The sequence below is a fragment of the Hyaena hyaena genome, unplaced genomic scaffold (genome assembly GCF_003009895.1).
Source record: "Hyaena hyaena isolate Hyena2069 unplaced genomic scaffold, ASM300989v1 scaffold_256, whole genome shotgun sequence".
NCBI classification, from domain to species: Eukaryota; Metazoa; Chordata; class Mammalia; order Carnivora; family Hyaenidae; genus Hyaena; species Hyaena hyaena.
Genome location: NW_024080885.1, coordinates 2,213,798 through 2,228,159, shown reverse-complemented (window position 1 = coordinate 2,228,159; position 14,362 = coordinate 2,213,798). Strand labels below are relative to the sequence as shown.

Sequence of the window (14,362 nt, the reverse complement as noted above, 5' to 3'; positions counted from 1 at the left end):
GTGTTTGTGGAGTGGTTGTGTGAAAGAATTCCTAAAATGAGGTCAGACACGCTAAGGGGACATAAAATGGAGCCGGGAGCCATTGGGAAGTGAGTCTGAAGCATGTCCTCACTCTGATGAAACCCAAACCTCAGCACTATACAAACAACATCCTGAAAAACATCCACACACTTTGGCCAGAAGGCCAGAAAAACTCTTGCAACCTTTGCGGGACTCCCCAGTAGCATTCTAACAGCTCAGCACTATTGCAGCTAGCACCAATCACATCTCATTCAAAACAACTTATGTAAATCCTGTTTCCTGACCTCCGTTGATTCTACAGGGCACACTTTTGGTCCACTCTGCATCTTCCAGACAGCAATCCCTAAGACCCCAAATCAACACATACGTTTATTCTGCAGCTTGCTGTTCTGTCTTTTGTTGGCCAACAGATGAAAAAGTAAAAGACTTCAAGCCTTGTTCTTCCTCCTCCATGAACTAGCTGGGTGATTTGCGAGGAGTCATGTCCCTTCTCAAAGTCTGAGTGCCTACATTTCTAAAACAGACATGGCAGAAAAGAATAAAGGAAGACTTTGACACTGAGGTTCCTTTCTGCTGTCACAAAGTTTCTGAGCTAAACTGAAATGACCCCAATGGCTATTCTCTTAAGATGACAATTTTCTGGCTACCATTTTTACTTCCCCTGAACAAACACACAGAAGGGGTAGGGATGTGGTCTCTGCCACCGCAGCCTGGAGTCAGGGTAAGTAATGGGGAAACAGGGACCTGATCCTGGCCACCAGGCCTGGAAGTGGGGAGGTGGGGCTCTGATTCATGAATGTGGTGGAGGTGGAGAAGCCCTGTGAAATGGCTTAGGAAATTGACATTTTGTTCAAAAGGACACACACTGCCATAAATCAGGAACAATAACTATTAGCCAAAAAAAAGGGGGGGGGCACAAAGCACCACTATTCTGGAGGAGGTCATCAGCTGCCTTTGGCAACTGGAGAGCCGTTCCCTTGAGGAGCCTGAAATTAAGTCCTCCATTAGAAACAACCTCAGGCTGCACGTAATCCATTTCCAGGAAAAGCCTCAGCTGAAGCGCCCTCTGACCACCCTCGGATCTGCCAATCAAAAGAAATGTGTAACATTCCTGTAGTCTTGGAGACGAGTCAGGGTGGGGAACTCCAGGTAGTTACTTTGTACAAACTTGCCAATCAATCATGCTTGCAGAAGCCCCACGTAGATTCCCTGAGCCCACCTCATAATTGGTCTTTTTAAAAGACTCTCAAAGGTCATGATTGGGTCCCACCAAATGTAACGGAAATCTGCCTCGCAGATACTGAATGGTCAAAAGTGTTACTATGCTGTTACTATGGGCATTGTACAATTATGATTGGTGCTTATGTAATGATGCAAAACGTACAACGTGTGCATGGTAACACCCCCGCCCTTCCCCCATAAAAACCCTGCTTGCCACTGTTCAGGGCTTCACTTTGCTGCTGCTGTGCCAGTAGACAGGTGGGCCTCTGCCCAAGCTTGTAATAAAGACCCTTTTGTTCTTGCATCGGTGCCGGCTCCTTGGAGGTCTCTGGGGGACTCGCGATTCGGGCATAACACCCTAAACAGACTGTTAACTGCAGGATTCATGCAATACCTCTCGAAGCCTCTGGCCAGCTGCCAACCTGCCCTCCCACCACCTGCCTGTCTCTTTGTCCAGGTGAGACCATCAGCCTAGAGCTTACATGTGTCCAAGTACAAACTGCTCCTGACTTGGGCAGGACATGTTGAGACTCAAATCGGAGGCTATCAATCTCAGCCTTACACTTAAAAGCCTCAAGCAGTGAACATGGGAGATCCTGTTCCTCTTTGGGAGCAAAGCAAGGCTTCCCCCCCCCCCCCCTTGGTAACTTTATGTGTGTCCCTGAAATGACTGCCAGCAGGCCATAGCCCAGGGGAGGCCAGGTTGTGGGAGGCTGCATAAGCCTGTCTTTCTAACAGCTACTTGGTAGGCCCCCTGTCCCTTCAGATTTCCACTTCTGAAAATGCTTTGATCTTAGCATATCTGGCTCCTTATGTGTGTCCCTGGGCTGAGCCCCCAGCAGCTTCCTCTGAACCCTCATTGAAGAAGGACAAGTAACCCAGCCTTCCCCACAGCACGTCCATGGACATTCAGATCTTTCATAACACTCCCTGCTCTGCCTTCCTCTCCGGGCCAGTTCCAGCTCCCCTGAAAATCAGTAAGATGCCCTGAAAGATGAAGGATTGTCCCCTGAGCCCAAATAATCAGTGAGACCCCAAGGAATCCAGATTCATTAAACAAACCAACAAGCAAACCAGCTCCCTTTTCAGAAGCACCGAGCTAGGGCAGAATGAGCAGTGGCTGGGGAGTCCTGAAAGCTGGGTTGCTGTCTTGACACTGGCTCTGCCACTAACTAGCTCTGTGGCCCTGAGCTTAATTCCATGGTTTTCACCCACCTCCTTTAAAAGTGGCTGGGAACTGGCAGAGTTGGTGGAATGCACAAGGTGAAAACAACTAATAATTTTAGAGTTGGCAAAAGACATCCAGCCATAACATTTCCTCATGCAGCTGAAATGGAGATCCCAGTGGCTTTTTGCCAACTTTACTACCATAGCAGTCTTTTTCTTTTAATTAAAAAAATTTTTTTCAATGTTTATTTATTTGAGAGAGAGAAAGAGAGAACACAAGCAGGGAAGGGACAGAGGGGGAGACACAGAATCTGAAGCAGGCTCTAGACTGTGTCAGCAAAGAGCCCAACACACGAACTCACATACCGTGAGATTATGACCTGAGGTGAAGTTGGACACTTAACCAACTGAGCCACCCAGGTGCCCCCCACCCCGCCAATAATCTTGTTAAAACACAAAATCTAGTTCTGGTGGGCCCGGGTGGCTCAGTTGGTTAAGCATCCAACTCTTGATTTCAGCTTAGGTCAGGATCCCATGGTTTGCGGGATCAGGCCCCACACTGGGCTCTACGCTGACAGCGTGGATTGGGATTCTCTCTCCCTCTCTCTCTGCCCCTCCCCACTTGTGTGAGCATATGCATGCTCTCTCTCTCTCTCAAAACTAATAAACAGTAAAAAATAATAATTAATAAAACACAAATCTAGTGCAGTGCCTGTGCTGTTCACCCCTCTCCCCACCAAAAACGTGAAAATGGCTTTTCATAAGTCCTAAAATAATGACCACAGTCCTCTCCCTACCAGGCCTTGCAGAGAGAGCTTCACCTCAAACCACTGTCTCTGTCTCTCTACCCTTCCTTACACTGCTCTTTTCATTTCCCCGCACTCACTAAGCTTCCTTCCAATTCAAGTTTCTTAACACCCACTTCTCTCACTATGGAAGGTTCATTACTCTACCTCCCCTCCCCATTCTACCTGGCTAAACTCTGTAGGTTCCTTCTTTCCTCAGACAAACCTTCCCAGAAACCCCAGAGTAAATAAACAGCCTCTCTTTTGCTTGCATAGTAATCTATATTTGACTTTCTGGCCCTTATCACTAGTGCAATAAATTAATCCCGTTTTTTTTTTTTTTTTTTTTTTTTAATTATCTGGTTGTTTCATGAAGGAAGAAACCAGATCTGTCTGGTTCCCTGCAGTAGTCTCTGTCCCAAGCACAGTGCCTGGAATATAAGAGATGTTGAACAAATGTTTGCTCAATAAATGTTTAGTAAATATTGATTTAATGGACAAATGCATGAGTGAATGACCTAAAAGATTTTGCTCTTTTAATGATAGTATCAAAGAGCTATTCTATGTAAAACTCAGTAGTCCTTTTTGATACTTCTGGCAGAACCCTGCAGCACCACATGGACATAAGATCAGAAAGATCATGGAGCACCTAGGTGGCTCAGTCGTAAGCGTCTGACTTCAGCTCAGGTCACAATATCACTGTTTGTGGGTTTGAGCCCCGCATCAGGCTCTGCGCTGACAGCTCAGAGCCTCAAGACTGCTTCAGATTCTGTATCTCTTTCTCTCTGCCCTTCCCCTGCTTGCACTCTCTTTCTCAAAAATAAAACATTAAAAAGATCAATGAAAAGAAAGAAAGTGTTGATTCACCTCTAGTTTCTACTCAAAGCTAAGATTCTCTCTCTGAACCACTCACTTTAGCTGTTAAAGACCAACTCCAGAGTTTTGCTAATAGTGCTGGCTCAATTTTCTGCTTCCCCTCCAGATCTGAGGGTTGCCATCCATCTTAACAAATCACTCAGTTTAATAGCATGAGCACCATCTCCCTGGACAATAAGCTTGTCTTCCCGAAAAGCTCATCTTCCCTATAAGCTCCACCTTCATATCATACACAGAGAATGATCAGTAAAAAGTAGTGTGGTCCCCAGAAATTAACTTTTAATTTACTGTCTCTCCTTTAAAGACCTTGACAAAGATCCATGACAGTACCTGTTGTGCCCACGAGGGGGCAGATGCCAGTTTGCATTGGTAGCTCCTGAAAGCAGAGACCTTGCCTATCCTATTACATGCAGGTTTTGTTACCAACAGAGGTTCTCACCCTCTGTTTCATAAATCCTGCCAGCATGCTAGCACTGTCTCCTCAGGACCCATGTTCACAGTGATCCCTCATTGCGAAACCTGGTCTTATGAGGTCGATAAAGACTGCTTGGCTATACAGTTCCTTCCCTAATCTTAGTTTTCTTCTTCCTCTCTGGTGTTCCTACTGTGAACTTTTGTTCCTCATCTTATCAAATGAATTATGTTAACACCCTGATATGTGCAACCCTGCAACCCTGAATACTATCTGGTTAAGAAGTTGCTGAAAATTATAAAGCCTAAAGCACCCTGTATTTAAGCAGCTCTGACTGGAGCAAGTTTGCAACAGGAATCAATGGCATTGATACCCTATTTACAGCTTCCGGGAGCCTATTCTGTGCCTTCCTTTATGTCCAGTTTGAAGAAACTTTCAATACTTCTTTAAAATATTGACAGGGCCATACTGTAGTCCAAAAAGAGGGCTGCCACAGAATATTTTCCAGCCATGTCCCGATGATGGTACGTCCCCCACTCTGCAAGGGCCTGCTCTCTATTCCAGCCCTGAAAACCTCCATGCTCCCATCTCCCCTGGTGCAAAAGGATCTGGCATTCCTTAAAAGCCTGTATAACACTGTGATTTAAAACAATGCATGCAACTCATTAACCAACTATTTATCGAGTATCTATTAGGTGCTAGGAACTGTTCCAGTTTCTGAGACGTCAGCAGTAAAAAAAAAAAAAAAAAAAACCAGAACAAAACCTGTTCACATGGAGTTTGCAGTCTAGTGGGGGGTGGGGAGTGGGGTGGAAGGAGAATTAAGAAAAGCAACAGCAGCAGCAGCCAAAATCATGTGGTAAGTGCAAACAGGGTGTGCAAAATTAGAGAATGGAGACAGAGAACAAAGGAAGTGGGACCTCATGTTGGGTGGTCGGAGAAGTCCTCTCTGATAGGTAACATCTGCACAGGGATCTTAAAAGCAGGGAAGAACTGAGCTATGCAGGCAGGAAGAAGATAAGACTCAAGAGAGAGAGAAAGGCATGTGCCAAGGCACTGAGGTGGGACTTCCTAAGGTGCTCAGGAGGCTAATGTAGTTGGAATGCAGCCACCAAAGAGAGTGAGCTGTAGAAGATGAGGTCAGTGAAATGAGGGGAAGCCAAGAATCAGCAAAATCATGTAGAGATTTTTTTAAGCAATGGCAAGGAGCTTTGATTTTATGTTGAATGAAATGAGATACACAGAGGGTTTTAAGCAAAGCAATGACCAGCTCTGACCTAGGTTCCAACAAGAGTATTCTGTCTGCTCTTTTGAAAATGGACTGAAGGGGCACAAGGGCCAACCAGAGAGACCTGCTCAGGGGCCATTACAACAGCACAGTAAGAAATGGTGGTGGCTTATACTACAGTGGTGGTGGTGGAGGTGGGGAGAAGTGTTTGGATTCTGGAAATACTCTGTGCAGCCAACATCGCTTAAGGACTGAATGTGAGAGTGCTAAATAATCTTGGATTGGTTGCAAGATTATTTTGCAGTTCTTCCAAATGTTGAAGGGGTACCAAATGTTAAATACTCAGGGGAGAAGCCAAGATGGCAGAACAGCATGGAAGTTTTTCTTGTGTCTCCTGTCCATGAAACGCAGCCAGATCAACACGAAACGATCCTGCACACCTAGAAAACTGATTTGAGGCTTAACACAACAATCTGCACAACCGGAACCACAGAACTCAGCAGGTACACAGCACGGAGAGGTGAACTGGGGGAGAGAGAAGCCGCAGAGGGCAGGGAGCTGTTTTTACTTGTGGAAAGAGGGCGACGGGGAGAGCACGGGAAAAGCATCCCCCGCTCCCCAAAGCAGCTGGAAGAAAAGTGGAAAAGTGGAAACCGCCGCAGGGACTTAACTAAAAAGGGAGCTAGGAGAGGGTTTAAATTCCATTAAGACTCTATAAACAACGGGGACCACAGAGTATAAATACCTGGCGGTGAGAAGGGCGAATCCTCAGGAGCAGAGTCAAGTCCAGGGGGTCTTCCCGCCACACGGGGAGAGGCAGTTCCCCTGCTGGGAGGACATCTGGTAGAGGCTGAGCGGCCACCCGATCCCAGCAGACCCCAGAGAACCACCACATTCACTGGGGCTGGAACAAGTTCCTTAAGGGTGAAGCCTGGTGCCAGCTGCCTGTTGTGGTTTTCCATGATCCCTGAAACGCTGCTGCTACACAATAATGTAAACATTTTTCAGGGGCGAGCTGGCGCCCAGCCGCAGTCTCTGAGCATTGGCAGCAGCACGGTCCTGCAAACATTCCTGGGTGTGGCCAGCACCCGGCCATTGCTCGGTGAGACCCTCCCGTAGAGAGGCAGAACGGGTCAAAGCCTCGTCTCTCAGAAGTAAGGGGTTGGGGAAAACAGCCACATCTGACATGAAACTGGGACGGAGGTGCCGCCTGGCAACCTGACGTCTTGGTCACCGATAGTGTAAAAGCAGGTAATGACGGAAGCTGCAGACAAAGGACATATGCGCAATTGCTGCTGGGGGCGAACAGAGTTTTGACAGGAGACAGAGCCAGGTGACGCCATTTTCATCTCCCCCGAGCATGCGCATACACACCTACAGGCACCACAACGATCCACCCCCCCCCCCGTAAGCTAAACTGCGCCATCTAGTGGAGAATGGAGCCCTTACACTAAGCCCGGCCCAACTGGGCCAACCTCTCTCTTCAGGAACATCACGAGTCTCCCCACCTGCTCATCTTCAGGAACACCACAAGTCTCTCCACCTGCTTAGTTTACAGACCATAAAGTGCTTCATACTTTGACTTGAAAGGGTAAATGATGTAATTTCAGTCATATTTCAGTCTGTTTACTGGTCCATCTATTCAATTTTTTTTCTTTTTCATTTCTTTTTCTTGAATACAGAAAGAAAAAATTTATTTTTATTTTCAATTTTTATTAAAATTATTTTAATTTTTTCTACTATATTTTTTATTTCTCTATAAAATTTTCAAATTCTATTATACTTTACCATTTCATTTTATTCTATTTCATTATATTCATTTTTCTCAAATTTTCAAACGTTTTCTTTTTTTTTTCTTTTGCCCCTTTTTTCTCTAATCTATCAAGCTCCTTTCAAAACCCAGACCAAAACACACCTAGGATCTATCATTATTTATTTGATTTGTGTGTGTGTTGTTGTTGTTTTTAATTTTTTAATTTTAATTTTTTTACCTCATTAACTCCTTTTCTTCCTTCAAAACGATGAAATGAAGGAGTTCACCCCAAAAGAAAGAACAGGAAGAAACGAGAGCCAGAGACTTAACCAACACAGATATAAGCAAGATTTCTGAACCAGAATTTAGAATCAAGATAAGAATACTAGCTGGGGTTGAAAATAGTTTAGAATCCCTTTCTGTGGAGATAAAAGAAGTAAAAGCTAGTCAGGATGAAATTAAAAATACTATAACTGAGCTTCAATTTTGAATGGATGCCACGGAGGCAAGGATGCATCAGGCAGAGCAGCAAATCAACAATATAGAGGACAAACTTATGAAGCAGAAAAAAGAGTGAGACTAAAGCAAAAGAGCATGATTTAAGAATTAGAGAAATCAGTGACTCATTGAAAAGGAACAACATCAGAATCATAGTGGGGGGCGCCTGGGTGGCTTAGTCAGTTGAGCGTCCGACTTTCGCTCGGGTCATGATCTCGCGGTTTGTGGGTTCGAGCCCCACGTCGGGCTCTGTGCTGACTGCCAGCTCAGAGCCTGGAGCCTGTTTTGGTCTGTGACTCCCTCTCTCTCTGACCCTTCCCTGCTCATGCTGTCTCTCTCTCTCCTAGAAATCAATAAAAATATTTAAAAAAAAAAAAGAATCATAGGGGTCTCAGAAAAGGAAAAGACAGTAAAAGGAACAGAAGGGTTATGTGAGTAAATAATAACCAAAAATTTTCCTAACTTGGGGAAAGACACAGACATCAAAATCCAGGAAGCACAGAGGACTCCCATTAGATTCAACAAAATCCGACCATTAACAAGGCATATAATGGTCAAATTCACAAAATACTCAGGCAAGGAAAGAATCATGAAAGCAGCAAGGGAAAAAAAAGTCCTTAACCTACAAGGGAAGAGGCATAAGGTTTGCAGCAGACCTATCCACAGAAACTTGGCAGGCCAGAAAGGAGTGGCAGGATATATTCAATGTGTTGAATCTGAAAAATATGCAGCCAAGAATTCTTTATCCAGGAAGGCTATCATTCAGAATAGAAAGAGAGATAAAAATTTTCCCAGACAAACAAAATTAAACAAGTTTGTGACACTAAATCAGCCTTGCAAGAAATTTTAAGGGGGACTCTCTTGGGGGTGGGGGGCATGAAATAAATAAATAAATAAAGACCAAAAGCAACAGTGCTCACTTCAGCAGCACATATACTACAATTGGAACGATACAGAGAAGATTAGCACGGTCCCTGCGCAAGGGATGACATGCAAATTCGTGAAGCGTTCCATATTTTTAAAAAGAACTCCTGTACAGAGCTTGTACTTTGTCCATTTTATAGATGGAAACCATCCTCGAAAATTGTTTAACTTAAATAAAGAGAAGATACTTTATAGATTAAAAAAAAAAAAAGCAACAAAGACTAGAAAGGACCAGAGAACACCACTAGACACTCCAACTCTACAAGAAACATAATGGCAATAAATTCATATCTTTCAGTACTCACTCTAAACATCAATGGATAAATGCTTCAATCAAAACACATAGGCTAACAGAATGGATAAAAAACCAAGATCCACCTATATGCTGTTTACAAGCGACCCACTTTAGACCTAAAGACACCTTTTGATTGAAAGTAGGGGGATAGAAAACCATCTATCATACTAATGGTGAACAAGAGAAACCAGACTAGCCATACTTATATCAAACAATCTAGATTTTAAAATAAAGACTGTAACAAGAGATGAAGAAAGGCATTATATCATAACTAAGGGGTCTATCCTTCAAGAAGATCTAACAATTATAAACATTTATGCCCCAAAGGTGAAACACCCAAATTCATAAATCAATTAATCACAAACTTAAAGAAACTCATTGATAATAATACCTTAACCATATGGGACCTCAATACCCCACTTACAGCAATGGACAGACTGTCTAACAGAAAACCAACAAGGAAACAATGGCTTTGAATGACACACAGATGGACCAGATGGACTTAACAGATACTCAGAACATTTCATCCTGAAGCAGCAGAATGTACATTTCTTCTCCAGTGCATATGGAACGTTCTCCAGACCAGATCACATACTGGGCCACAGATTAGCCCTCAATAAGTACAAAAATATTGAGATCATACCATGCATATTTTTAGACCACAACACTATGAAACTCGAAATCAACCTCAAGAAAAAATTTGGAAAGGTAACAAATACTTAGAGACTAAAGAACATCCTACTAAATAATGAATGGGCTAACCAAGAAGTCAAGGAGGAAATTAAAAAATACACAGAAACCAATGAAAATGAGAACACCACACCCCAATACCTCTGGGATGCAGCAACGGTGGTCATAAGAGGGAAGCATATAGCAATCCGGGCCTTTCTAAAGAAGGAAGAAAGGTTTCAGATACACAACCTAAACTTACACCTTAAAGAGCTGGAAAAAGAACAACAAATAAAACCCAAACCAGCAGAAGTCAGGAAATAATAAAGATTAGAGCAGAAATCAATGCTATTGAAACAACAACAACAACAACAAACCCCAGTAGAACAGATCAATGAAAACAGAAGCTGGTTCGTTGAAAGAATTAACAAAATTGATAAACCCTTCGCCAATTTGATCAAAAAGAAAAAGCAAAGGACCCAAATAAATAAAATTAAGAATGAAAGAGGAGAGATTACAACCAACACAGCAGAAATAAAAACAATAATAAGAGACTATTAGGTAAAAAAAAAAAAAAAAAAATTAAAAAGATTTTAAAAAGGGGCATCTGGGTGGCTCAGTCGGTTAAGCACCTGACTTCAGCTCAGGTCATGTTCTCACGGTTCGTGGGTTTGAGCCCCACATCGGGCTCTGTGCTGACAGCTCGCTCAGAGCCTGGAGGCTGTTTCAGATTCTGTGTCTTCCTCTCTCTCTGACCCTCCCCTGCTCACGTTGTCTCTCTCTCTCTCAGAAATAAATAAAGATTAAAAAAAAAAAACAGAGAATATTATGAGCAACTATATGCCAATAAAATGGGCAATCTGGAAGAATGGACAAATTCCTAGAAACATATAAACTATCGAAAATGAAACAGATGAAATAGAAAATTTGAACAGACCCATAACCAGTAAAGAAATCGAATTAGTAATTAAAAAATCTCCCAAAAAAACAAGAGTCCAGGGCTAGATGGTTTCCAGGGGAATTCTACCAAACATTTGAGTAAGAGTTAGCACCTATTCTCTTGAAGCTGTTCCCAAAAATAGAAATGGAAGGAAAACTTCCAAATTATTTCTATGAAGCCAGCATTACCTTGATTCCAAAACCAAAGACCCCACCAAAAAGGAGAACTATACACCAATTTCCCTGATAAACATGGATGCAAAAATCCTCAAGAAGATATTAGCCAACCAGATCCAATAATACATTAAAAAAATTATTCACCACGACCAAGTGGGATTTATACCTGGGATGCAGGGCCGGTTCAATATCTGCAAAACAATCAATGTGATTCATTACATCAATAAAAGAGGACAAGAACCATATGATCCTCTCAATAAATGCAGAGAAAGCATTTGACAAAACACAGCACCATTTCTTGATAAAAACCCTCAAGAAAGTAGAGATAGAAGGACCATACCTCGAGATCATAAAAGCTACATATGAAAGACCCAACACTAATATCATCCTCAATGGGGAAAAACTAAGAGCTTTCCACCTAAGGTCAGGACCAAGACAGAGATGTCCACTCTCACCTCTGTTATTCAACATAGTATTGGAAATCTTAGCCTCAGCAATCAAACAACACAAAGAAATAAAAGGCATCCAATCAGCCAAGAGGAGGTCAAACTTTCACTCTTCGCAGATGACATGATACTCTATATGGAAAACCCAAAAGATTCTACCAAAAAACTGTAGAACTGACCCATGAATTCAGTAAAGTTGCAGGATATAAAATCAATGCACAGAAATCTGTTGCTTTACTATACATCAACAATGAAGCAGCAGAAAGAGAAATCAAGGAATTGATCCCATTTACAACTGCACGAAAAACCATAAGATATCTAGGAATAAATCTAACCAAAGAGGTGAAAAATCTATACATTTTTCACTATAGAAAGTGAAACTATAGGAAGCTTATGAAGCAAATTGAAGAAGGCACCAAAAAAAAAAAAAAAAAAAAGGAAAAATAGTCCATGCTCTTGGATAGGAAGAAGAAATATTGTTAAAATGTCAATACTACCCAAAGCAATCTACATATTCAATGCAATCCCTATCAAAGTAACCCTAACATTCTTCATAGAGCTAGAACAAACAATCCTAAAATTTGTATGGAACCAGAAAAGACCCCCGAATAACCAAAGCAATCTTGAAAAAGAAAACCAAAGCTGCAGGCGTCACATTCCCAGACTTCAAGATGTATTACAAAGCCATAATCATCAACACAGCATGGTACTGGCACAAAAACAGACATTCAGATCTGTGGAACAGAATAGAGAACCCAGAAATGGACCCACAAACATATGGCCAACCCATCTTCTACAAAGCAGGAAAGAATATCCAAGGGAATAAAGACAGCGTCTTCAGCAAATGGTGCTGGAAAAACTGGACCTCAACATGCAAAAAAAAGAAACTGGGCCACTTTTTCACACCATACACAAAAATAAGCTCAAAACGGATGAAAGACCTAAACATAAGACGGGAAGTCATCAAAATCCTCTAGGAGAAAGCAGGCAAAAACCTCTTTGATCTTGGCCACAGCAACTTCTTACTCAACACATCTCCATAGGCAAGGGAAACAAAAGCAAAAATGAACTATTGGGACCTCATCAAAATAAAAATCTTCTGCGCAGCAAAGGAAACAATCAGCAAAACTAAAAGACAACCTACAGAATGGGAGAAGATATTTGCAAACGACATATCGGATAAAGGATTAGTATCCAAAATCTATAGAGAACTTATCAAACTCAACACCCTAAAGGTAAATCATTCAGTGAAGAAATGGGCAAAAGACATGAATAGACACTTCTCCAAAGAAGACATCCAGATGGCCAACTGACACATGAAAAAATGCTAAACATCACTCATCACTTGGGAAATACAAATCAAAACCACAGTGAGATACCACATCGCACTTGTCAGAATGGCTAATATTAACTCAGGCAACAACAGATGTTGGAGAGGATGCAGAGAAAGAGTATCTCTTTTGGACTACTGATGGCATGCAATCTGGTGCATCCACTTTGGAAAACAGTATGGAGGTTCCTCAAAAAATTAAAAATAGAACTACCCTACAACTTAGCAACTGCACTACTAGGTATTTACTCAAGGGATAGAGGTGTGCTATTTCACAGGGGCACATGCACCCCAATGCTTATAGCAGCGCTATCAACAATAGCCAAAGTATGGAAAGAGCCCAAATGTCCATGGATGGATGGATGAATGAATAAAGAAAATGTGGCATATATATATGATATAGATATAGATATAGATATACACACACATACGATGTCGTATTATTCAGCAATCAAAAAGAATGAAAACTGCATAGATGGAACTAGAGGGTATTACACTAAGCAAAATTAGCCAGTTGGAGACTGGCTTCACTCATATGAGGACTTTAAGACACAGAACAGATGAATATAAAGGAAGGGAAGCCAAAATAATATAAAAACAGGGAGGGGAACAAAACATAAGACACTCTTAAATATAGAGAACAAACAGAGGGTTACTGGAAGGGTTGTGGAAGGGGGGATGGGTTAAATGAGTAAGGGACATTAAGGACTCTACTTCTGAAACCATTATTGCACCATATGCTAACTAACTTGGATGTAAATTTAAAAAAATAAATTAAAAAAAAAAAACCAAGAAATTAAATACTCAGCAGCATAGCTAAGAGCAAACAGAAAAATAACTTTGGTTTCTAGCTCTTGTTCATCGGGTGAGCCAGGGCACATCTGACTGAGTTAGGGAGGGGTGAGCACTGAATTCCCAGTGGGTAGGGAGTGCAGGTGAAGGCCTGATGCTAGTGAGGGTCTTGCCCTTGTGTGAGGAAGGAGAGTCATATGCATATCCACCTGTTGCCTCAAACCAAGCAGGCTGAACCACGAGGCCGTCTCTTTTCTTTTGGAGTTTCCTGCCCTTAGCATAGTCTGTTTCTGTGGCCTGGGAAGTAAGGAGAGTCACAGAGAAACTAAATTTGGCACGTGGTTGCACCCAGAACTAACCTTATCCGGGGAAGATGAAGTCCCAGCTGGAAGGTGGTGAGTCTGAGGAGGGTGCATGGGATACAGGATCCTTAGCATTACTGGGGTACTGGGAAGACTCTAGTTGCAGTCTGTAGAGCAACTGCACATCTGCTGTAGTTCCTAGGCCAACCCTAACAATAGCTGGGGAACTTTTAACAAATAATCATGTCAAGGCCCTATCCTCACAAAATCCAACTTAATGGGTTGGACCCCAAACCAGTGAACGGTAAAAAGCTTCACAGGTGAGTCTAATATGCCAGCAGCTTAAGCATCCTACTTAGAAGTTCATTCCCAGGGTGCTAGGAAGCCTGAGACTTCCCCACATTCACATAGCACAAGTCCCTGGAATGTTAGGCTTGAAGGAAGGAGGTACCTGTGACAAGACACCTTGCTGCATTTGCTGACCCTTTGGGGTCCCAGTCCCCAAAGAAGTGCCCCCCATGATCGCA

The 14,362-nt window shown here is 42.5% G+C and overlaps 2 protein-coding genes and 1 non-coding gene across 5 annotated transcripts in view; 1 reads left to right on the top strand and 2 right to left on the bottom strand.

Annotated features, from left to right (window-relative positions):
• RNASE12 (ribonuclease A family member 12 (inactive)) overlaps positions 1-14,362 on the bottom strand; it is a 77,122-nt gene that overhangs the window by 7,936 nt on the left and 54,824 nt on the right. The window contains exon 1 of one of the 2 annotated variants that reach the window (XM_039245267.1): positions 6,456-7,030. The exons of the other annotated variant lie outside the window; for it this stretch is intronic. Within the exon in view, the coding sequence (XP_039101198.1) occupies positions 6,456-6,711 (256 nt within the window). The 5' untranslated portion in view covers positions 6,712-7,030. Of the gene's footprint in view, positions 1-6,455; positions 7,031-14,362 lie in introns of those variants that run through there. 2 annotated transcript variants of the gene reach the window in all.
• The window catches only part of RNASE9 (ribonuclease A family member 9 (inactive)), a 50,749-nt gene that overhangs the window by 35,058 nt on the left and 1,329 nt on the right, over positions 1-14,362 (bottom strand). The window contains exon 1 of one of the 2 annotated variants that reach the window (XM_039245271.1): positions 6,456-6,516. The exons of the other annotated variant lie outside the window; for it this stretch is intronic. The gene's annotated coding sequence lies outside the window, so the exon portion shown is untranslated. Of the gene's footprint in view, positions 1-6,455; positions 6,517-14,362 lie in introns of those variants that run through there. 2 annotated transcript variants of the gene reach the window in all.
• Positions 8,874-8,981, top strand: LOC120240521. Its single transcript, XR_005530648.1, has one exon. It is a non-coding gene; the product is annotated as a U6 spliceosomal RNA (small nuclear RNA).